Source organism: Stegodyphus dumicola, chromosome 1 (genome assembly GCF_044657685.1).
Source record: "Stegodyphus dumicola isolate Sdum_Otavi_A_Nest chromosome 1, ASM4465768v1".
Lineage (NCBI taxonomy): Eukaryota > Metazoa > Arthropoda > Arachnida > Araneae > Eresidae > Stegodyphus > Stegodyphus dumicola.
In genome coordinates, this window is record NC_140768.1 from 283331714 (window position 1) to 283357543 (window position 25830).

Genomic DNA, 25830 nt, shown 5'->3' on the forward strand with positions numbered 1-25830 from the left:
AGTGGAGGTTAATTGGAAAATTGAAAGGTGCTGATGGAATTTTAAAATATAGTGAACTCTCTAGAATTATGTTGGCCATCTTGACAGATCCCCATAGTAATGCAGAGTGTGAGAGGATTTTCAGTGTTGTTGCGAAAACGAGGACTAAATTTAGATCTAATATAAGTGATGACACATTATAAAAACTTTTATTTATATTTTTCTTTTTTAATTTTTTTTTTTTTTTTTTTTTTTTTTTACGATGAAAGTAATAAAAATGTTTTTTATGTTTAAGGTATTTTTGTTTTGCTTGCATTTAAGACTTAGTAACTATTTAAAGTTAATTCATTATTAAAAACTATATTTTTATCATTTAAAAAGTCTTTTTAACATTGTGAAAAATCTCCAGATTTCTTAAAAAAATCTCCTGATTTTTGAGTGTCATAGGTTGGCAAGTATGTAAATGTAAAACATACGTGTATGATATTGCAGATAAACTCTCTATAGCCATACTTGTGTGGCATTTGGGATAATGGCGTAGGATGTCACTAAATTCCAGTTTCGCTTTGCCTACTTTATTTTCCTGATGCATTGAATTGTCATAATTATATAGAGGATTTTAAGGGTCTAATATTGTCCCTTATTTTCAGGACTTGTCAGAGGGCTAACTACCAACAAGGAAATAGTAACTCCATATGAAAATATGCCACCTCTCCTAAAAGATTACTATGTTCTATTTCTTAGTCTGCATGCTCACAGAATTACTTGTGCTATTGGACACTTCTATTTATATTTCACTTGAAAATATCTATAGTTATAATAATTCCATACTTTGGTGCTAAATAAGGTATTGATAGCTTTGGTCTTTCAGAATAATTGCACAACATAGCAGACATGCACTTACAGAATATTTCTTTTCTAGACATAGTTCAAAGATGGAAGTACTGTAATATCAAAAATTACATAAGTAATGTGCTCTCTAAATCCTAGTGGAAGCTTTCCATAAGTTGAATTTGAAAATTACTCAAGTGTAACTTCCTAAAAACCTGCAATATTTATCACATTTACTCAGTATTATAAAATATTGGTAATGGTAATGCTTGTGCATTTCAGTGTTATTTGGACTTTCAGCAATGCAAATTTTACCTTTTACTGAATTCTGAATGATTTAAAATCTGAACCTCTAGATCACTAGCAACCTTTTTTTAAAAAATGTTTTTATGCACATTCACTGGCACATTTGATATTTTTTTTATAATAAAACATGTAGAGAGTACTCTTCATTTCACTTCAGCACTGATGCCAACATGGCATTATTTTCACACTGCAGCTTCAGAAATGACTTATGCAGTGATGTCTAAACATTTTTACTTATTTTTTATATTAGTAATTGAATATCAAAGAGCATGGTAACTTTTGGTGCTGACATTACAATTGGTAATGATTACAGACTTCAGCTAACTCTGGTGTGAAGTGTTGAGTGTGTTGACAAAAAGAAATTTAACAGAAATTTCTTTCTATTTAAAAAAAAAAAAAAAAAAAAAAAAAAAAGATTTTGTAAATGATTCTCAAATGCCAAAAGATTACATTTAGTTCTGCTTGAATTGAGAATAACTGATTTTTTTATTAAGTACAGGACTGATGAAACAATCAGAGTGGACATACCAGGCAGCAGAATTAAGGAGAGGCAAACTTTTTAGAATTTAAAGAATCAAGCAGCAAAATTAAGGAATAGCAAAATCTTTACAATTGTGGGAAGACAAAATTTTTAGAAATCTGGGAGTTGTTTGGCAACAGAATTTCGGACCTGCACAGACTGCAACTGCAAAATGTCCAGCACCAATCCTGGATAAGCCAGGGATGCAGCTGTACTAGTGGGAATTTATTTGTTTCAATCAAAGGCATTACTGCTAGGTGCATTTTCTAAACTGGACTAAATACCTTGGTTACATATTGCTATACATTGTCTCCTTTGCTTTCTTTTGCATCATATATGATAACATATTTTTTTCATAAAACAATTTTATTTTTGGACTACTTATTATTATTTTATTAAAATTTCTAGTTTGCAAAATTTCAATAATACCTAAAGAAAAGAAACTCAGTCTATAATATGAATGAATTAACTTGCAGTAAGGATTTGCTTTTAAAAATATTTTCTAAATAACAAAAACACAAAGATATGATGCAAATTATATATAGGAATAGTTAACAATCATGAAATATAATTCTTTTTCTTTTCTTTTTTTTTTTTTTTTTTTTTTTGAGTTATGTGAAAGTTGATATCAGTTAAACAGTTGATTGTATATTGCCATACTAAGTCGAGAGCAAATATGAATATAGCTAATAGAAAAATGATTTTGCTTTACTAAATGTAACAAATAACATGAGGTGACAGTTTGAACAAATAAATGCTACTCAGATATTATTATGCAAGTTAAAAATTTCAAACAAAAATTAATGACATATACATAAAATAATATTCAATGTTCTTTATAAAAAGCAAAATAAGTGAAACAAATTCTAGCAAGAGATGCATCATGCAGAGAAAAGAAAAATTTGTAACTTAAAAATTCAAGAACATTTACCTTTTATTTCTTTGATGCATTTTTCATACATCTCCTTGGGAATAAATTTCTCCACTGTCTGATATAGAAACAAAAACATTAGACTTGGCAGCAACAGGATAATTTACTGATAAATTGTTGAAAAGCACGCAGCTAAATATTGACTATCCCAATGAAAACAGTTGAAATAAAATATAAAGTTTAATTCAAACACTAAAATTACACATGACTGACTAAAACGTAAATCATTTATAAGTTTTTAAAATATCTTTATCTTATTTATATTTAACTAGCTGACTAAAATACTTACTATAAAAAAAGAAAAATTATATAATGATTTTAATGAGTCTAGCTAGTAGTTAATAATAATAGAGATAAAAACTGCATTTATCACATTTAAATTGCTTAGTTTGTTAATCAGTAACAGAAAGATTAAATTTGAACGAAAAATTAGACATCTTATGCTTTGCCTAATGACAAGTCCCTGGTGCATGAAGGATATATTTTATTGTGGGAAGTGCAACACATTTCTTTTAAAACATGAGCTTGTTGATAAACTATGAAAGACAAATATCTTATGCTTTACCAAGTGGCAACCACATTTCTTTTAATTTAAGTTTTCTGATTGAATTTGAAACATACCTTATGCTTTGTCGAGTGACAACACACTGCTTTTAAAACGCTGAGTTTATTATGCAGAATTTCTCTAAATCTACACAAAATCTAAAATGAATATTCAAGGTGCATCTGTTCGGATGGAGGACTGCATGTGCTAAAAATTTGATAGCTCTAGGTGACACTCTTTTCCCACAAAGCAAGAAAATACATATATCTATATATGGATTCTTCATTATTTAATAACAGATGATATCAATACATAGTTGTTTTCAAGTAACAGCAAGGGGGAGACCAACTATGTAATGAATTTCATATGATATGAAATTACAAAATTCCATGCATGTAAAAAAACACTGCGAAAAAAAGGAAAAAAAAGGTTCAGTTCTACATCTCCCGATCTACTGGGCCGATTGACGAAATTCAAATTGTGTTTTTCATGTCTCGAAAACGCGTCTTAGATTATACATTAGATTTATATAAAGCTTTGTTCTAACATAGGTATTTTGACATAAAATCCGACTTTTTTCTGAAATGACATATCGATTTTTTTCCATATTTCGATTCTATGACTCATTGTGCCTAGATAAGTAGGCTATTCAGAAAGTAAGAAACGTCTCCGTCTGACGTCGCTAGGCGCGCGCCGATCACATATATTTTGGTGTCTACGTGCTCGGCATCTCAGTCAGCATCCAGCCATCACAACGGGAACATTTCCATGCTGACCGTTTTTTTGATATTCAAATTAAAAATGTGCGCTGCAATTGAAAATCCCGTCAGTTGTGAGGTGCGGTCTGTGATACGGTTTTTGTTGTCAAAAAATCTAAAACCTATGGAAATTTATCGGCAAGTAAGTGAAGTGTGCAGAAACAACGTAATGAATGAAAGTTCAATCCGGAAATGGTGCATTCAGTTTAAAAATGGCCGAACTAATGTTCACGATGAAAAGAAGATGGATGCCCTAGCATTGTGACTGATGAACTGGTCACTAAAGTTGATGAAAAGATTCGTGAAAACTGCAGTTTCACAATAACAGAGCTTTTGCCTAGTTTTCCACAAGTTTCACGGACTTTGTTGTTTGAAATTGTCACACAAAAGCTAGGCTGCTGCAAATTTTGTGCAAGATGGGTGCCGAAATTGCTTACAGACCACCATAAAGGTCAGCGAATGGGGGTAGCTTTGACATTTCTGGAGGCCTATGTCAGACATGGTGATTCATTACTGGATCAAATCGTAACTGGTGACAAGACGTGGGTAAGACACGTGAATTGCGAGACAAAATTACAGTCCATGCAGTGGGGGCACACAAGTTCCCCCAAAAGACCAAGAAAATGTTTGCAAACCTTGTCACCAAAGAAGATTATGGTGACTGTGTTTTGGGATAGGCAAGGTGTGCTTCTGATTGATTTTCTCGAACGTGGTGCCACTATAAATTCTGAGCAGTACTTTCAAACTTTGTGCAATTTAGGAGAGCAGTTCAAAACAAGCGCGGAGGAAAGTTGACGCCCAAAATTTTGTTTTTGCACGACAATGCCCGACGTTACACGACAAACCGCACTCAAGAACTCCTTAATTCATTCAAATGGGAGGTTTTACCTCATCTGCCCTATAGTCCCAATCTTGCACCTAGTGATTTTCACTTGTTTCCAAGAATGAAGAACTGGCTAGAACCACAGTGCTTTGACGATGACAAGGAGCTGCGGGTGCGCGCCACTGAGTGGCTGAGATCGCAGGCGACAGAATTCTATGACGAAGGAATTTCAAAGCTTGTCCACTGCTATGATAAGTGCCTCAATTTGTTTGGTGACTATGTAGAAAAGTAGAATTTTAATCGCTCTTCCTGATGCATGTAATATTTTTTTTTTCTTGTACTTAGTTTCTTTTTAATTCAAAAACGTTCCTTACTTTCTGAATATCCCTTATATTAAATTTTGTAATTTTTGGTGAGACATTTAAAAATTTATCTTGGAGAATTTTTTTCAGTTTGCATCAAGAATAATTCACTTGGTGAACTTAATTTATAGCAAACTATTTTCCTTTCCTTTTTCTTCATTATCCATGAGTGGAGAAAATGTCATGGTTCATATTTTCAAATAATTTTAACAAAGTGCATAAACCACATTCTTGTTATTACCGCTTATAATAAATAAGTAAAATTTCAAAATGCGCCTAAATGTAAATTCACATATATCTTAGGATTTATTCTTAGATTTTAAAAAACAGCAATTTTTTGCAGGTTTGCTTAGAAATACATCTACTTTAAGATAATGGCTATACTTACAGGTTATAATTCAAAATGTTTTTCAAAAATTTATAAACATTATTTAAAAATACATATTTTAAAAATAAATTATAAAAAGGAGGCAAATTTTATTTGGAACGAACCTAAATTTCGAAATATGAAAGGAAGAATAATAAGTTTAATAAAAAAAGAGATATTAATAAATATATATCAAATTCAATTACCATGGAAGAGCTAAAATTTTGAGAGCTAATTTTTTGTAAACTGCTAGTGCAATTTTTACAAAACTTGGCAATTTGGTATAATTTGAATCATAGAATTGAAAGATTAGTAGAAAAGTTACCATGTCATTTCAGAAGAAGTCCTATTTTATGTCAAAATGCCTGTATTAGAACAATGCTATATATATAAATCTAATACATATCCTAAGTCATGCTTTCGAGACATGAAAAACGCAAGTTGAATTTCGTCAATCGGCCTACTAGAATGGGAGATATGGAATTGTCTCCCCCCTTTTTTTGGCGCAGCGTACAATGCAAGTTTAATCTAGGTAGTGCATACATGAATCTGCATTTAAATTTAATAGTCACAGGCACTTTTGTACCTGTATTCATTGGTGCCGCATGAAGTGTATATAACTCATCTAAACTGAACTTTAACATGTATTTTAGAAACTCAAAATTTTATCACAGCACTCCCTATCTTTGTTTGTAAGAACTGTAAATACATTTCATTTCTGGCAGCATATACAAGCTTGCCAGACCACATGCAACCATCAGGTTGAGTATGGATGATCTAATCTTTGAATGATAATTGTGAGCAGTGTGTTCATGGTCGATATTTTTTAAAAATTTTATTTCTTATTTATAAATATATAATATATATAATATTTTAAAAATTTTATTTCTTATTTATATCATATTTAAGAACACATTACACATTTTTAATTCCTTAAACAACAATAAAAATTCAGAAAATGGTGGTTTTTCCACCAACTATTTTTATTCTCTATTTTAAATACACACACACACACACACAAAGTATATCTTGCCAAACTGGAGGGCGGGGGAGACTATGTATATTATTAAACTGAATTAATACAAGCAATAAAAACTTTTTTTTAGTCAATATTTGCCACTTTGTGGTAAATTTTAACAAGTGAGATCACTATACATGATAGGGTTACATACAGGTAAATTGCTAAAATGTTGTATGCTAATATAAGGAAATATGTAATTATAAAATAAAACCTGCCAGCAGTGATTCAATGTTGTTCAGAACGCTATGGAGGAGGGGAGATCAAACTTAAGATGCAAGACAAAATTCCATTTACGAATTTTCATCTGAAATGAACATCTTTGGTTCATTCTGTACTTCACGACAAGCTAACTTGAGAACACATACAAGGCTAGAACGACCTTTTCACGGCTTTTCAACCTGCTCTTCAAGTTATCCATATGCACCAAACTGCCTGTGGATATTCAACTCCTCCAATTTGTTGCACATTTGGCAATTTCTTGCCAAATCCAGCGTATTTAAATAATAATCTTTGTATGCGATGCAGCTGCAGTTTAAATTGGTAGTTCATTGCAGTGTAAAATGTACCAAACGTTATTCATTGTCTTAATTTATGGAGATTCTCCACTGTTATCTAAATGTGACATATATGAATTTGATTTAAAACTCGAATTGTTACTTGAAACAGAACAGTTACCAATATGTTCTTTGTAGTTTGGGTTAATTCCCCCCCCCCCCAAGAGCGTTTGCTTAATTAAAAGTAAAACATATAAATTTAGACTGGCAGTAAGTTATTTTCTCTTAATTTTTAAGAGTTTACACAGTTTGTTGCTTCCAAAACAGTGAACCAAGAGAACATTTTCAATTTTTATTTTCTAAAGACATTAATTTGATTATAATTTGCGATTGTTTAAAAGCTTCTGACTATATTTTATAGCAGACATAAAAATTATATCCTGTATTAATTGTCTCCTAAGACACGTTTTCAGTCATACCCAGACAGTAAGTCTTATACTATCTTTTTATTACCGTTTAAAATCAAAAATAAAATAAATAAATATAGTGGAAACTGAGACCTTCAAAGTGCAGTCTAATAACTAAAGAATTTACCATTAAAAACGTCTTTTGTTAGTTAAAAAAAAAGTGCAAATGTTCATAAGAACTGAAAAAAGGTATAACAACATTAAATGGTTAAGAAGTGCATTAATTGCTTTTAAGACATTTACTATATTAATGACTAGTTGCTTGTATTTAAAAAATAAATTAGAAGTTTTTATGAATAAAACATCTATGCACGACAGGGCATAAAAGGTGGATCTTCACTCAGGAGAATACACTGCTTTTACATCTCTCATTTTATAAAAAGCAGGCTGATTCAGCTCTCTGAGAACCCACAAATTACATTTTATAGGGTAGGACTGCCTAAGTTAGATAAAATCCATAAATTCCCTGGCTATTCCTTTTTTTAGATGGAATAATCTGCAATATTATTGACAGAGTTGCTTAAGCTGTGGAACACTGGTAGTGTGCAATGAATTTGTTTGTAATGACTACAAGCTCTGAACTGCATGGGAGTCTCTCAGTGTATTGCATATAAGAGGTCCTTTACCCTTATAATGCTCCCATGATGACATATCTTCCTTTAAACAGAAACCCTTGTTCCTTCTACCATAGTTAACTGTACTGATCAGTACTTCTGTATTGGTTAGGTGATTTGAATATGCCAAAGCACATAAGTGCTACCTGACTAAGGGGGTAAAATGCATTCATGGAGGACTTTTTAAAGGAAACAGGCTCATAATCATGTTACACATGGGAAAACCCACAAAAACAGGCTATGAAAGCCCACTTGTTTGGGTTCAAACAATGCCAAACTACCAGTATTCTAACTATCTTAACTATTTGGTTTCTAACTATCTTAACTAACTAATCTTAACTATTTGGCTACTGGTGGCTCACTTTCATATTATATTTTCAAAGGGATGGTAACTTGTATTTATAACTCTTTATCGTTCTGCCTTTTTTTCAATTTGTGGCCCTTGTATTTTTAATTTCTGGCTCTGAAAAAGGGCCTTTTTATTTTAACTGAGGTATTTAATCCCACTAAGATTATTGTTTGAAGAATCTGAGCTATCTGACTCATCAACATTAAATTTCATGCACCCAACAGTGTTTGTCCTCCATCAGAAAATCTAATTTCTATAGTTTTTCTTCTTCTGTTACGTGCCTCACACATTTAGCTCATTGCATAGGAGTCACCAAATTAATTCTCTTCTAAAAAAATTTATGTACTTTGTCTTTTTAAAAATTCTGTTTTCGGATTACAGTACTCCATACAAGTTCAGTTCACAACAATTTGGTGGTAAATGGAGCACAACATACATTAAAAACAAGAACTAAAAGTTCTGATTTCAATATATCAGCTTCCAAAGGAATATGTTTTTCTGTAAACTAAGTTTAATGTCTGCTTTCATTGCACTTGAAGAAGGAATATTTTCAGACAAAACGCTGTGATAAAGTGGATTATTCAACTCAGTTATACTTTTCGATTGCAGGTTAGGCAGGAATTTTTTTCAAACCAATTTTTATAATATTCTGCATTCATTTCCCCATGATAATCTCCTTTCTTTTTCTTAGCTTTAGATATATCACATGCTTCATGAATAAATCCATGGAGCGAATCTTCAGAAACTTCTATTCATTGTGAGCCTTCTCCTGAGGAAGCAATTAAACCTGGTAAAAGACCGTTCAAAAAGGCTCTCTAAGCACTTTGGGACTAAATTTTGGTTTTGGAATGCACAAAATTTAACCAACTTTCATCAGTGTAATAAATTGTCCTACGCTGTGAATGATATTTTTTTTTATATCTCTTAGACATCTGTGCCTCCAGCATTGAATATTGTCACATTCAATCAAAACTAACTGGCGTTTTCGTTTTCTGCATGCAAATCCTAAATCACTCATCATTGCTAAAGTTAACTCACCATATCGTTTGATTTGTGTTTGCGAACTGACTTTCAGAGCTCGTTTTTTACCTGGAGTCAAAAATCCACCATTTTCTTTCAATTTGGATTTCATGTGACTTATGCTTGTCACAGAAATGCCAGTCAAATCAGCAGTAAAAGTAACAATATGGTTATCGGATTTATTAGGAAAATGCTCCCGTAATTTGACAAAAACATTCATAATGATAATGTTAATGGAACTGCGCTCTGGCTTTCCAGCTTTAAAAGAATGAAAATTATACATATGTTGAAGATGAAGCAGATGCCATAACAATAGCTTTTTTCTCCTCCCAGTCAGTGAATGAATGAATGCTTTAATTGCTTTTCTCATCGAGAGAGGGGTGAGGTTGGGGTTGCTGAAATTTGCAGTTTTGTCAATAATGCCAAAAAAAAAGGCGATTTCTTCTTGCTAGTCATTGGATGACTCACATGATTTAGCAAATTTTTAAATAGAAAACATGGATGCAATGTAATCTATCTACACATTTATTTCCTTCTATTCTCTTTTTTCAAGAGTACTCATATTTCAGAGCACAATATTTACAATGTTACTTCTTGAAATGGTAGAACTATATTCTACGGTGGGCGCATATACACTCTCTATTATATCCAGGTTCTCAACTTAGGTTGACATGTAGTACAGTGAATGGAATCTGATCATTAACCTATTATTTAGATATTGTTAGTTGATATCAGATATCAAAATATTTTGAAAAGTATTTAAAAGCAACAAATCTCTTTTCAAATCTTAACTGACCTATACAAATAGATCATATAAAAATAAAATAATTTAAGGTCAGATAAATTTAATATTACATAACTGTACACATACATAAACTTGATAAAATAAATCTTAAATTGAATTACCTGACTTTCACAGCTCCTATGAGGAACAGTGTACTTTCTTAAGCTTTCTGTAAGGCTAACAATTTTCTGCTCATATTTTTCTTCAATTTCCAGTATCTGATTTTGTTTTTCATAAATGGATTTATTCAGTTCAGAAATCTGAGATTGTAATTTTGAAATTTTCTCTTGATGTTCTTTCTCGAGCACAGAAACATGCTTCTGGTACTTTTTTATTTTGTCTCTGAGCTTTTTCTCCAAGTCTTCAGCTGATTTTAATGCTTCCTTTGCTATAAATTCATAGTTTTGATATTCAGTTTTTTCTTTTTCCCATACTTCTTTCTGATGCAAAAGATCATTATTTAATGATTCAAGCTTATTTAGTCCTTCATATTTTTGTGATAAGTTATCCTGAAAAAATATTTAAATGAAAATAATACTAAATAAATTTTAGGTATTTGTATTCACATTACAAGATTTAATTTAATACAATGCAATTCTGAATAATTTAAATCTAGAAACAAGGATATTAAATACATTCCAAAATTACTTCAATATCACTTCTACTTGGAAAAACCTATAAACATACTTAATTCAATTTATTTCACTAAAATAAAATAAAGAGGGGGAAGAGAAGGAGGAAATAAAATATAAAATTATAACAAACCACATAAGTAACAGATAAAAATCTGGCTAAAAAAATTAATATATGAGGAGGACAACAATAATAATAAAACTATGACAAATCACGTAACAGATGAAAATATGGCTAAAAATTAATATAATGATCTTGAATATGATAATCACTTGATAATTACAGCATAATTTAATCTGAATGTTAAAGGAATTCTCACAGAATATTTAATTTTCTTAATCATTGTTAAAGGAAAAATTAAATCCACTTAAAGAATCACGACTATGCTTTGCAAGATATCATTTGTTTACACAACAATTGCTCATTTTTAAAATTTGTTAAGAAGTAGGGTATAATTGCAATGTTTCAAAGCAGTAATGAAGGTCAATAGATGCAGATGTATACATTCATTGTATCTACAAAAGTCCTTACCCAGCTTTAATTTTTCCAACCATTGGTTGTAGACATATACTTACTTACAATTACAAAAAGGCATTTTTAAATTTAAAGAAAATAATTTTGTAAAAACTATAATATTGAACTTTTCACATGTTCTTCTGGTTCCTAAATTTATATTTAGGAAAAAAATTATACTCCTTATAAGAAAGAAAACTCAAAAAAAGTTTGACTCACATACTGAATTTACTAAGATATTTGAGTTTGAAATAGAGAATCATATTCAATGCACATAAACAAATTAAAGAGTGAAATTTTTGCATTTGCAATTAAAATATAAAATATCATTTAGAAAAAAGTGTTTGATGTAAAGAGATTACATGTCAAACATTCCTATTGAGGTTATTGGAAAAAATATTGATCAATATATTTTTTTTTCAAAAAGGAGATCTTATTCACAGAACGTTTGTTCTAGAAAATACCGGCAGGTTTTAGTATCAGCAAGCAGCTAACTCATAATATTATTAGCATTAATTAAAAATGAAAAATATTTATATGTTAAATTTTTTTTACGATTATAAGATTATGATTGTAAAGTAATAAAACTTCATATAAATATTAATAATGTAACTTTAAAAATTATTTGTGTGTAAACTCTTTCGGCATTCTAGGTGTAAAAAAAATTATAAATTAAAGACATTAATAAATCACAAAAGAGTATCATTAAATGGCATCTAAGGAGAAAAAAAAAATCAACCTCGAATTGTTTTAATTTATTTACTAATCGACTCCCCCAATGTAAAGTGCATATGAGGCTAGAAATGGCAAACTGGACTTAAATATCTTGGTCATACAGGAATAAAATATTTTGTGTTTTATTTTTTCATAAGGAGTAAAACATTTTCCTGAATATAAGTACAAGGACTGCAGAAACATATAAAAAGTTAGACTTCGTAATTTTCACAAAACTGATCTTTTTAAATGTAAAAATGCAAAAACATCTTTGCATCATTTAAAAAATTTTGGTTACTGGAAGTATATGTCTATGATTTACAGTTGCAAAAATAAATGCCAGGTAAAGACTTTTGTAAACATGGTGTATATAACATTGCTCTAATTTATACAATTTGACACGAAATCAAACGTTTTTGACATGATACATCAATTTTTTCCCACAGTTTTATTCCACATTTCAAATTATGCAGGAATATTAAATTTTATAATAATCATAGATGTCATTTCCATGATATTCGCATTTAAAGCTTGCTGTAATTTGTTTCCATCGCTCCAGTGAATGGCAGTGAGTTAAGAAAAGGTTCTTTTAAAATTCCATTTATTATCAAATACAATTTGACACACAGGATATATCAAAGATTAAAAATTTCAACTTAATATATAATTAAAATGTCTCAGTATAAGTGAAAATATAAATATGCATGGAAAGTACATTTTAAATAGATTGGAATTCATTAATCTTATTTTTACTTTTTAATTGTTTTATAGTAATGTATGAAATTTAGTGACATAATACTTATCACTATAGCCTTTATTTATGTTTTATTACAGCAATGTAAAATTATATGCAATAAATGTTAACAGTTAATAAATGTGTATTTCATAGCAATCCTCTCCCTAAGGAAAATTTTACAGCTAACTTTTGATTTAATTTTGGATGCAGATGCTAGTATACAAAAGAATTATAACTACAAATTTTGCAATTGGTAAATAAAGATTTTTACTTAGAGCGTTACAAACATTTGCTTAGGGCAGCAGTCTCCAACTGGCAGCTAATTAATTAGACAGACAATGCAAAATATTTACAAACAGAATAGGACATAGATCTAATTTTTTGACTAACTATTCATATGTATCAGTCAATATTAAAATGTAAAGCAGTATAGACCATAATATAATGATGTTTAAAATAGTAATATTAGATAAAATACCAACCTTTAAATTTTTAATTTCATTTTCCAGACTTAAAATTTTACTTTCAAATTCAAATCTAATAGATGTCATTTCAAGCTCATGGTTCTTTTGAATTTTACTTATTTCTTTTTTCCAGTTAGACTGCATTGTTTGATTCAATGTTGAACTAAACTTTTCTTTTTCACCTTCATATTGTTGCTTCAAAACACTAAACTTTTCTTCATATTCTAACTGCAATTTTTCTTTCTCTTTTGCCAACTGCTCTTGAAAAGTTGCTTGTTCCTGAAAGCAAATAGAGAAATTAGAGAACAAACAGACAGCAATACAGAACTATGAAATTACAATTTGCCTGACCATTTGAAGAAGGTGGGATTACTTTTTGGTCTATAATTTCAATGCATATTTTTTAATTTTATTTTAGATGTAAAGACATATGACAACATATTTATAGTACAGTTCCAATAATTCAAACCCGTAGAGCAATATTTCTTAACCTGTATTTTGGAAAAAATTATGAAGAAAAAGCAAAGTTTGTCTGCTTTTATGCATTTAACATAATTTAAAACAACTTTTAAAAGAAATTTAAAGAGAAAAAATGAAATAAAGTGGTTTTAATCACAATAATAAATTTAGTTATGTAGCATGTTACCAGATGACTTATGCTGCCAGTGAAGTATATGGAGAATGCACTTTTATTAGCAGTTCTTTTCTGATTTCAGAAGTAAAGAAGTGTTCAGTTCTACTTTAATGTTTTAAAAGCATTTTCTTTGGACTTATTTCTTTTTTATCATTTCATCTTCTTTTTAAATTGCTAAGAAAATATAAAATTTTTATTAATACAAATTAATAATGTAATGTTTTTCATTGTTAAAGTAATACTGTTTTAAAAAAGTGAATATCGATGTTTTCCTTTATGATAGCCACATACTATCAAATTTACCTTGTTACTTTGCAGTCACATTCTATAATAAAACAGCCTTAAATTTTATCTGAAATTTGACTCAAACTTTTTTATTAGCTACGATTAAAAGGAGTTCAAACATTGGCCTTGTTTTTATGCTTCATAGAACTAACTGCTAATTTTGCCATCAATTACCATCAACACATTATCCTATAAGTAATTTAGTCATCATATATCACAAGTCTGTTTGTTTTACTGGTATTTGTACAATATGTGTATAATAACAGCACTGAAGAGTATGTACGTTTGTGTATGCTTCCAATTTAGAGCAACTGTAGATGATATATGTAGAATTTGACTTGATTCACAGCATGAGAGCACGAAGTAATATTTAAATGGTTTATTTAATAGAAAGAAATAAAAGTATATAAAGAAAAGTATATAAAGATGAAGTTAACGGTATGCAGGATTAACATAATGATGTAAAGGCATAACATCGAAAGCGCAATTAAAGTTCATAAACTCTTGAAGACGTGTGAGCCGTCTGCTCACGTCTGCCATCCACTCTCGACCAGGTCTCAGCGCTGTCTCGGATGATTCTTACTGCGCTGGGCTGTACTAATGACGTCATCTGGTATTCTAATTCGGCATTGGATGTTGATGACTCCCACAGCTTCGGCCAGCCTGAAGAGGCATCGTCCTCGATGTCTGTTGAATGGACATCACTATCATGTACCTGCAAAGATAATAATAAAAAAAGAAAAGAAAAAAGAGAGTATCAGGTCCTTAGGTTTTGAGCTGATACAAACATCAAATCAATTTGACCATGGCTTCATATGGTCAGCCGCAGTAGATGTCAAATTTGGTCCTTCATGGCATCCTACTTTCTCGACTTCATATCTATCATTTAATCGAACAGATATGATTTTATACGGTCCATGAAACTTAGGTCGTAGTTTCAAACCAGTCCCATATTGAGTTCTCTGAATGGCTACCAAGTCGCCAATCTTGTATAGTTTCGGTTTCTTACGTTTCTTGTTGAATTGTTTACGATTCTCTTCTTGTATCTTCAAAATGTTGTTTTTCGCATCTTCTCTCATTTCATCATGTTCTTGCATCAATTGTTTTAGATATTCTTCATTCAATATCTCACTAATTCTCAAATCTTCTTTATTCTTCATTTTCGTGCCTATGAGAAGCTCAAACGGTGAATATTTCGTACTTCTCATAGTTGTACTGTTGATTATTCTCTGAACATCTGGAACGTATTTAAACCATTTCGTTGAATCTTCATGTGATAATTTTGACAAAACAGGAATCAAAATTCTATGAATTCGCTCAATTTGTCCGTTACCTCTTGGAATACCGGTAGTAATTTTGACATGTTCTATTCCTTCTTCAGTACAATAAGCTAAAAATTCTTTCGATGCAAAGGCACTACCTCGATCTGAAATGATTCTGGCTGGATTTCCAAATACAGTCTGTTGTTGCTTCAATTTTGAAATAACTTCTTGTGTAGTTGGTGATTTCACTGGATAGAACCAAGTAAATTTCGTAAAAGCGTCGACAACAGTTAGAATGTGTTGGTATCTCTTGTTCGTCGATGGAAGAGGTCCAATAAAGTCGATATGATACGTACTCGAGGGAACGTTTTCTTTCGGTACAGGATGAAGAAATCCTTCTGCTTTTCCTTGCTTCTTGTTGTACAGTATACATTCTATACAGTTAGCAATTACTTTTTCAACTTTGCATTTCAGTCTGGGAATATAGAATTCTTGCTCTACAGCATTCACAGTTTTATCTACAGCAAAGTGACCTTTTTTATGTACCTTCTGTATGATTTCATTCTGTAAGGATTCTGGCACTACTAGAAGATCTTTACCATTTTCAAATTTGTACAAAATATCATTTCTCACGAAGAATCCATTTTCTTCTCCCTTCTCAACTAAATTCTTGATTAATTTCACATGTTCATCTTCATTCTGTTGTTGAGCTAACCGAATCTTCTCAGTTACATCGGATGTGTATGATGTTAAAATTAAAGCATTTCTACTTAAAGCATCAGCATGTTTCATTTGGCTTCCTGAACGATGTACAATTTCGTAATCGAATTCTTCAATAAACATTGCCCATCTCGCAATTTTAGGAGTTAAATCTTTCTTATCTAAAGTTTTCTGAAAAGCACTACAATCAGTTACAATTTTGAATTTAGTCCCTAACAAATAGTTTCGAAATTTCTTCAGAGCTTCTATTACTGCAAGGGCTTCTAATTCGTAACTACAGAGTTTCTCTTGCTGCGGTGAAGTCTTCTTACTCATATACTGGATTGGGTGATAATTACCATCATCAGACAATTGGAGTAATACCGCACCAAAGCCTTGACTACTAGCATCAGTATGAAGTTCTAATGGATATCCTTGCCTAAATATGTGTAGAACAGGTGCCTGAGAGAGAATTTCTTTTAATCTGCAAAAAGCTTCCTGTTGTTCGGAATCGAACTTAAAACCAATACCTTTTCTAAGTAAGTCACTAAGAGGTTTAGCTATTTTAGCATACTGAGGAATGAATTTACGAAAATATCTCGTTAGTCCTAAAAAGTTTTGTAGTTGTTTACAGTTACGCGGTTGTGGAAAGTTTCGAACAGCAACAGTTTTGGAAGGTGATGGTCGAATAGTTCCGTTTTCAATTACATGTCCCAAAAATTCAATTTTACGTTTTAAGAATTGGCACTTTTTGAAATTTATTTGTAATCCATACTCCGAAGCAGTTTTGAATACTCTTTCTAATTTGTCTAAACATTCAACTTCATCATTAGCCGGTATGACTATATCATCCATATAAATAATTAGTACACCTTCATTTAACAAGTCACGAAATACTGAATAAATGTACCTTTGAAAAACATTTGGACTAATACATAAACCAAAAGGAGCTTTAAGAAATTCGTAGATACCATTATGTGTTACAAATGCGGTATATTTGGTGCAATTTTCGTCTATGTCTACATGGAAAAAGCCATTTTTCAAATCTAGTGTCGTGAAAACTTTTGACTGTTCTAAGCGATCAAGTACTTCCGGAATTAAAGGCAGTGGAAATTTGTCTTTAATAATCTTCTTATTTAATTTCCGATAATCTATACATAAACGTTTCGAGTTATTACGCTTGTTACATAACACAATAGGCGCCGAATAATTAGAATTGCTAGGCTTTATTATGCCCTCTTTTAACCATTCCTTAATTTGATCGTCAACAATTTTTTGTTCCGCGAAAGACATGTTTCTTCTATTTTGACAGACAGGAATATCATCGCATAAATTTATTTGCATCTTGAAGTCAGATTGTCTATTTTTCCGAGGCTGGTAAGAATTAATTAAATTACACAGTCTTTCTTTATGTTCTACATTCGAAATATGCGATAAATCAATCTCGTTGACAGAAATAGCATTCACCAGATGTGAAAGGTAATTAAACGTCGAGCTACTTCCGCTTTCGGGACTTTTGTTTACATTAACAGAGACGCCAGACGATCGCGAAGGATCATAAGCATTCTTCAATGAGATAGCAATATTCAAATTTCCCATAACGCAACGCACGTTAGAATTTCGAGATGACTCAGCAGTTATCAAGTTTACATTACTTTTATTCCGATGAGAAATTATTTGAAGGCCATTCTCGGTAAAAGAGAAGTTAAACTGACTCAATACATCCAAACCTAATACAATTTGATTACATAATGACTTAACAACATAAATTTTCGTACGAAGTAAAAAACTATCAATTGAAATATCAGAAATGAAAAAGCCGATGGGGTACGTTTGCTTTGATTCAATTCCGTTTAATGTGATATCGCTACAATTTAAATTAGGAGAACCAATCTGCTTGTGTAACTCTACGCTGCATATCGTTACATCTGAACCAGTGTCAACTAAACTATTAACTAAATGATTATTTATTTCTACAGTCTTCATAATTCTATTCTTGTCACAAATTCGTTGTAATAAAGCTGCTTGATGTGTCTCGGGGGTCTGCTCTGGACAGTTCGTTGAATAATGCCCGAACTTCTTACATTTTATACATTTTACACCCTTTGATTTGTTTACACAATGCTTAGAATAATGCCCTAATTCCTGGCAATTAAAACATTTGACCTTATTAACGTTAGATTGATTTCGGTTTGATGACGAAAGCTTACTTCTATCTTTAACTTGAGTGTCTACTTTCGGTTTCGGATTTTTAAACTTATCATTGTCCGATCTCATTTTATCATAAATTTTAAGCCTTTGTTTAAATTCAGATATTGTTCCGCAACCATATAGTATAGTTTTCCTAACCACAGAATCGGGAATACCATCAATAACTTATTTAATTAATGAAGCATCTTCAATGTTACCTCGCGAACACATTTCTTTCATTTTCAAAAAATACTCATCTAAAGATTCATTAGGCATTAATTTACGTTTACATAACATTTCATGCAACTCAGCAGAATTAAAAGCTTTACCATATTCAGATTTCAAAAGCTTTTTTAACTTACACCAGTCATTAACTTTAGGTTCACTCTGAATAAATAGTTTCGCTTTACCTTTTAATGATCTTTTAGCAAAAACTAATTTATGCAAATCACTTAATTTCAAAGAGTTTATAACATCTTCAAATTCATCAATCCATTTATCAACATTTTCATATGCATTACCAGAAAAAGGATTAACAATACTTTCAATATCAGAAAAACTAAGATGAGGTTTAAAATGATCTTGAATTGGAAGCTGCATACTGTTATTTACTTGAGATTCGTTAAAACCAGGATTGTCTCTTTGATTATCATCAAGCATTACTTCAGAAAATTTATTAATATTTTCATCTTCAATATCACTATTCTCTTCATGCAAAGTATTTTCAAATAATACAGATAAATCACATAGGAAAGAGACAATTCGGGTTACGACTTCCGTTTTTAAACCTTCTGAATTTATGCACAGTACATTGCAAATTTTAATTAACTCATTCAAAGTAAAACTATTCTGCACTGCATCTATTTTCTTATTATATTCTTCAGAATCTGGTTTAAATATAAAGCCAGAAAATTCACGTAATCGTTTCCGGTTATTTCGGTCTCCATCAGTATTAAAAATAAGCTTATGCAAACTTTTGATTTCAGAACTTTTACTGTTCTTTAAAGCTGCTTCCAATTCTGGAATTTCTACTAACTTCATATTGGAAAGAAAGTTTTGTACTCACCCGACAGATGATCGTCGTCAATTGGGTAATCACACTTTATACGAGTAATCCAATAAATCGAATAACTTGTGACAACAGTTCACTCAGTTCACAGTTCAAAGCACAGTTCTACTACTCGCACATTTTGGAATTCGAGGCCGCACGGTTGGTCGCCATATTTTTTTGTAGAATTTGACTTGATTCACAGCATGAGAGCACGAAGTAATATTTAAATGGTTTATTTAATAGAAAGAAATAAAAGTATATAAAGATGAAGTTAACGGTATGCAGGATTAACATAATGATGTAAAGGCATAACATCGAAAGCGCAATTAAAGTTCATAAACTCTTGAAGACGTGTGAGCCGTCTGCTCACGTCTGCCATCCACTCTCGACCAGGTCTCAGCGCTGTCTCGGATGATTCTTACTGCGCTGGGCTGTACTAATGACGTCATCTGGTATTCTAATTCGGCATTGGATGTTGATGACTCCCACATATATTTAACTGGAGCCTTGTTTTAGTGCCTGAAAATTTTAATTACATATGTGTATATAACACAAATATTTATTATATATTTAAATTGTTTATATAAAAATGGCATGCACTTTATTCTTCGATTTTATCTTCAAAAAATTATATGCTTGTGCTTTGTCTGAATCAAATAGTCCAAATCCTCTGCTCTTCAGAATGCCTACATTCATACTGCCCTAATGGCATGGTGGTAGGGAAGACAGCTGCCATAGCCTTGGGTGTGGTTCAAATCCTGAACAAGACATGAATGTTTGTAAGTATGCAATGTGTTTGCAGCATGGGCACACTTGAAAGCTTAAAGTATTTTCAAGAAGTTGTGTGCAAGGAAAGAGGGGCGGAAGATACTCGGATCTGTTGCAAGAGAAATTCTTCATGAAAACTGATATGGAGTTGGTAAAATCATGCTGTCATTGAGATTGTCATGGCCTACACCAACAACAGACGTAGCAAGAAAATTCCACGATAAAATTCATGAACTTGATCTCACCACAGCTTCAGATCAAATGGATTAGAAACAACAATGATGCCTCTAAAATCAATTCATAATCACACAAATCAGCCATAATATGTATATTTTGTCACTTAAGTAATGCCTTTATTTATTTGATAACTCCACCTGATAAAGCCATAGATCAAAGAATAGTCAGCTTTTCAGCCTAAGGTAAAACAGAAGTAAAAAATGGAATTCTTATGAATTTTCTGGCATTATTGTGAGTCTAGACAGAACTGTTGCTTTCAACACATGCTTCTCGATATCTTCATAAAGTATATGAAAAAATTTCCATTTCATTATATTTATGCCACAGATTCACTCCTTTCTGCAGTAGTGATCTAAGTTTCAAACATTTTATTTGATATATGCATGAAAATATATGCAGATTTGTTTGATTTCCTTATATTATTATTTAAGCTTTACCCCAATATTGTTATATTAAATCAAAGCTTGAATATGGCAGCTTTTCCCAATTGCAAAAATCACATAGCATAACATACTTCCCAATTTGTTCTTCTTATTGCCTGCATTTTTGAAGCCATATTGCTTCAAGACTTTAATGACTTTTTTTTTTTTTTTTTTTTTTTTTTGAGGCATTCTGCAGATGTATATGCAATCAGTCAACCCCTCTTTTATATTTGCTGTATACTTTAAATACTTCTGAAACAGGTTGGCTTTTTTTTAACATTCTTATGAAAAAAAAAAAGAGTATCAACTTTTGTTTCATCAGCATTTGGTCAGAATAAATTAGTGAAATGATTTTGGTCATGATACTGCACATCTTTAGAAGCTAGGCATTTTAAAAGCATGAAAACGAAGATAAACCTGTTTTCATCAATACTGAAACCATTTTTAGGAGATATCCATACACCTCTTTGGATAAACACTTGAATCATAAATAAATTCAGTTGAGCATTCTTATTAAATTCTCTTAATTAAAACATGCATAGGAAATGATAGGAATCTGAAGCTGTTTGCAGACTTTTTTAAATGACTTTGATTTTCTATAATACAAAATTGCTTGCTTGGAAATTTTTTTTAATTGCAGCTATATTTTCCAAAATACAGGCTATCATCTGCTACTTGACAATTTTGTTTTCAAACAAACAGAATACCAGCAAATATAACTGACGGTTCATTTGCACTATGACTTGGGTAATTTAAAAACTAATGCATTAACTAATCTTCAACTCTCCTTTTTGTGCCTAAGAATTTAATAATATTTCAAATATTTTCATATCAAATAGTAAATTAGAGACTAACTTGGCTTTCAATTTGAGTGGTCTCATCAGTGGCCAAGCAGTTAATGTTTGCTGAATATTGGTAATTTGTCCCAAATTCTAATCCAGGCAAATGAGATGACTGCAAGGTTAATTTTTGCACTTTCCCCCAAATGCTACTTGAATATTAACCACTTTCCATTAGAAAATTTCACCATGAAAGCATTTCTATCCTTAGATAGATACCCTCAAACTGCTTTGCCATATTTAAACAACCAGTCAATGCCATTTATGCTCAATTTGTAAACTAGAAAAGACAGAAACTTACCAAAAACCAGTGTAGTTGCCCAAATATGAGACACAGCACCAATGGTTTAATTGCAAATACTCTCTACATTTAGATTTCCATTCCTTAGTTAAACTTATTTCGTTAGTTATTACATTTTGGTGGAGTTGAAGGACAGAGTAGAAATGCAGCCGTTAAAACCTTGACTGACAGGAAATTACCAAATATGTGCACAAATAGGGACAGTTTTTACAATTTTTGAATTATTTTATAAGAAGAATTTTAATAAATTTTAATAACAGTAAATGTAACAGAAATAATAATAAAGTGAAAATAAATGTTACAATAATTATCATTTATCATATTACCATAGCTGCCAAATTGAAATAAAAAATACCAGAGGGCTCACCTACTATAAACTGGGAGTTTCCAGGAGATTTTCAAGCTGCATCACAACAGCATTTTAAAAGAATTCAAAATTGATTTTAATTTTCTATTTAATGTATGATTCAATTTATTCAACTATTTACATTATGATTCTGTTCCAATAGATATTAATTACCTATTTTAACTTTTACATTCTTTGGCTAATATCATTAAGTAATTTCCTTAAACTTGAGATAATTCTGAGTAGGGATGAAAGGCTTCAGTTTAACAAAATACTTTTAAACCTGTTAAAAATAAAATTAAAAAATATATATACTCTTGTATAATTACATTAAACACTGTTGTATGGATAAACTTAGTAATGCACCATATATTTGTAAGACACTTTTTCCGTCCTCACCATGTGCCTTCATGATGTAACTGAAACAAATCTGGCTACCAGTCAGGAGATTTGGAGTTCATACAATCTCAATGACAGCAATGCCCATTTTTTAAATTTCCTGCCTCTAAAAGACTGAAAGATTGATCTACAGTGGCATAAACTAATACAGTCAAAAGTCGTTAATTCGGACACCCATAATCTGGAATGATCTATAATCCGGACCTCAAAGCTACAAACTTTCTGCACATGCGTCGCGTTGACGGCGTAAGACCTTTACGGCTGCGAATTTGCGTGTGTGCAAAATACGTTTATGAATGCGCGTTTAATGTATAACGGACAGGATAAGCTAAGCTAAAATTATCTATTTCAGTTAATGTTGCAGATTGCATTGTTACTTAATCTTCGAATTGGATCCGGCTTATTAATTTTTGCAGACTGTTTGTTAGAGCAATTTTATAAAAGTAAGCTTGAACTTTCGATTATTTTAAATAGAATTTCCGATATATATTTACTAATATGTAAAGGATATACAAAGCGAAAGTATCTTTCGGAGTCCATTAAACAAAAAGTGGAATTGCTGCAAAAAATGGATAAAGGCATATCCTTTGTTTATCTAAACTTTAACGTTTGTTTATCTAAACTTTGTTTATCTTTAACCCCGTGATGCGATGCGCAATGAATTGGAAGTTGATCTGTCAACACTATCCTTATCTTAAGGGCAGATGTTTTTATTTTATTTGGCTTATAATTGCTTACTAAATGTGGTATTTCTTCTCGATGTACTCCGTCTTTGATATGATTTAAATCAAATGCCTCGTTATTATAATTCGCTTCTGATAGTGAAGAAAGTGACAGAGGTTATTGAAAACGAAAAAATTTCGATTGACAAATTAGTCGGTATTCTCGACACAGCAATTATAGGACTTGAACAGCGGAACTTTGTAACTGAACAAGAAATTATGTCTGTTTATGGAATTAAAGAGAATGTATTATCACATAAAAAACGAAGCAACTTAAACAACCTACATTGAAAGAAATGTTTAATAAAGTAAACAAATAAATATTAAGCTTTTTTTTTTGTAAATTTTGATACCCTTTAGATCATAATTGTTTATTATTTCGTAAATTACGGTTTCATATTTTTAATTTTATAATTTCTGCATGCCATTTTACCAGATTTAAACTGATGATCTATAATCCGGAAAAATCGATAATCTGGAATCACTGAAGTCCCGACGAGTCCGGATTAACGACTTTTGACTGTATGTGGTGAATGATAATTTGTCACCATCAGGATTAGCCAATTATGTCCAAAGCTCCCCGCTGTGATTTTGCAATGTATTTTAAATATGCCCTTCTAGCAATTGGATGACAGTACTGCACATTTTTTACATTTCCTGCCGCTAAAAAACTGAAAGATTGCTCTACAATGGCATAAACTAATATGTGGTGAATGATAAATCGTCATCATCAGGATTAGACAATTAGGTCCAAAGGCACCTGTGCTTTTGCAGTATATTTTAAATACACCCTTCTAGCAATCGGAACATCTGGAATTTGAATTCCAGAGAAGATGTTGCATATTTTTTCTGTTTCATGTTCCAAAATGCACCTAATGACACTGCATAGTGATTAAAACAAAATTAAATACAAGTATTCACTATTAAACATTTGGTTGAATCTTCGTATAGCATTCTATAGATATCTACACAGATTAAGACAATTCAGACAAAATAAAATTGAATAAGAAAAATTATACTGAAGACCACTAGGGATAAAAGAATGAAATTTGCACAATTTAGGTTTCATTAGTTCAATAATGAAACTTAAAATATGCAAATTTTATTGCTAAACACATGTTTTAGTAATGGCTTAGTTAAAAACCAGGAGATATGGTAATCTACTAGGAAACCGGATTATGTATTGAAAAACTAAGACAGTTGACAGCTAGCTATGTATTACTAATTATTCAAATTCAGGTCTTGATTACATTATAAATTCAGGTCTAAATGCATTATAAATTAGAATTTTAAATATGTAATGAAAATATGCTACATAGAAAAAGTTATTAAGATTAAAAAAAAAAAAAAAGTATTTTTAGATTATGCTCTTGTTGGCTATCAAATCCAGAATAGCTGCAGGTGATTTCTAAGTAACATTTGAAATTTCTGTTATTTGATTAATTAATTTGATTTGTATTATATGATTATTTATTTGAATGTTTATTATTTTATTATTATTTGGATGTTTATAACCTAATTTGACTTTTAAAAACTGATAATTCTAAATCTTAAGTTTAAACAAAAACATATCATGCTTTGAAAAAAGGGTTTTTGATTATTAACAGCAGTTTCTAATATAAAGAATTTATTTAAAAATATATTATGCAGTTAATGGCAAAAATATCTTTTGACATAAAATAACATCAGAATAATTTTATTTGTCGCACTTGCTATACATAGAAAAGAGAAAAATTTATATTCGAGTAAATTTTATCACTCTAAAACATCTAGAAGATGTTTTATTCACAATATGTTTCGCACATCATATGAATTATTAAATACATATGTGATACACCATTCTCAGATTGCAGATAAATTTCCTTGCTCATAAAAGAGCAGCTAATAAAATGGTATAAAGATAAAAATTTACTCTTACAGAACAAAAAAAAAAAAAAAAAACTTTAAACATTAGATTAATACTTGCTATTATTTAAAAAATTACTTTTTATATATCAAATAAATATAAATATTTCAAAAACAAATAATAATTAACATTTTTTATTCATAATAAATACTTATTATTCATCATTAATAAAAATTAGAATAAAGAAATTCTATATGAATATTCCTCAGCAAACATTTATTTGGAAATTCAAGGTTCGTGAACTACACAGTCACTATTGCAATTCACTGAAGACTATTATAAACTGCATAAACCACATTTGGCATTATTATGGCTTATAACATATTTGTTATAAGTAACGATAATTTCAAAATGCACCAATGTATACACCCCTTATATCTTCGGATATTTTGAATAAAAAATTCTAATTTTTTGCAAACATGTCTAGAAATACATCTACTTTAAGATGATGATAAAAATTTTATAGGTTATAATAAATATTTTTTTTGAGAAATTCATAAAAATTAAAAAAATAAAGCAGAAAAAATATATTAATTTTA

General features: G+C 30.6%; 1 protein-coding gene across 1 annotated transcript in view; it reads right to left on the reverse strand.

Moving 5' to 3' along the window:
• Positions 1–25830, reverse strand: part of LOC118195950 (uncharacterized) — a 162321-nt gene that overhangs the window by 7573 nt on the left and 128918 nt on the right. Inside the window, exons 18-20 of the mRNA XM_035367293.2 lie at positions 13249–13509; positions 10293–10679; positions 2568–2625 (exon numbers count right to left, since the gene is read on the reverse strand). Of these exons, the coding sequence (XP_035223184.1) occupies positions 2568–2625; positions 10293–10679; positions 13249–13509 (706 nt within the window). The remainder of the gene's footprint in view (positions 1–2567; positions 2626–10292; positions 10680–13248; positions 13510–25830) is intronic.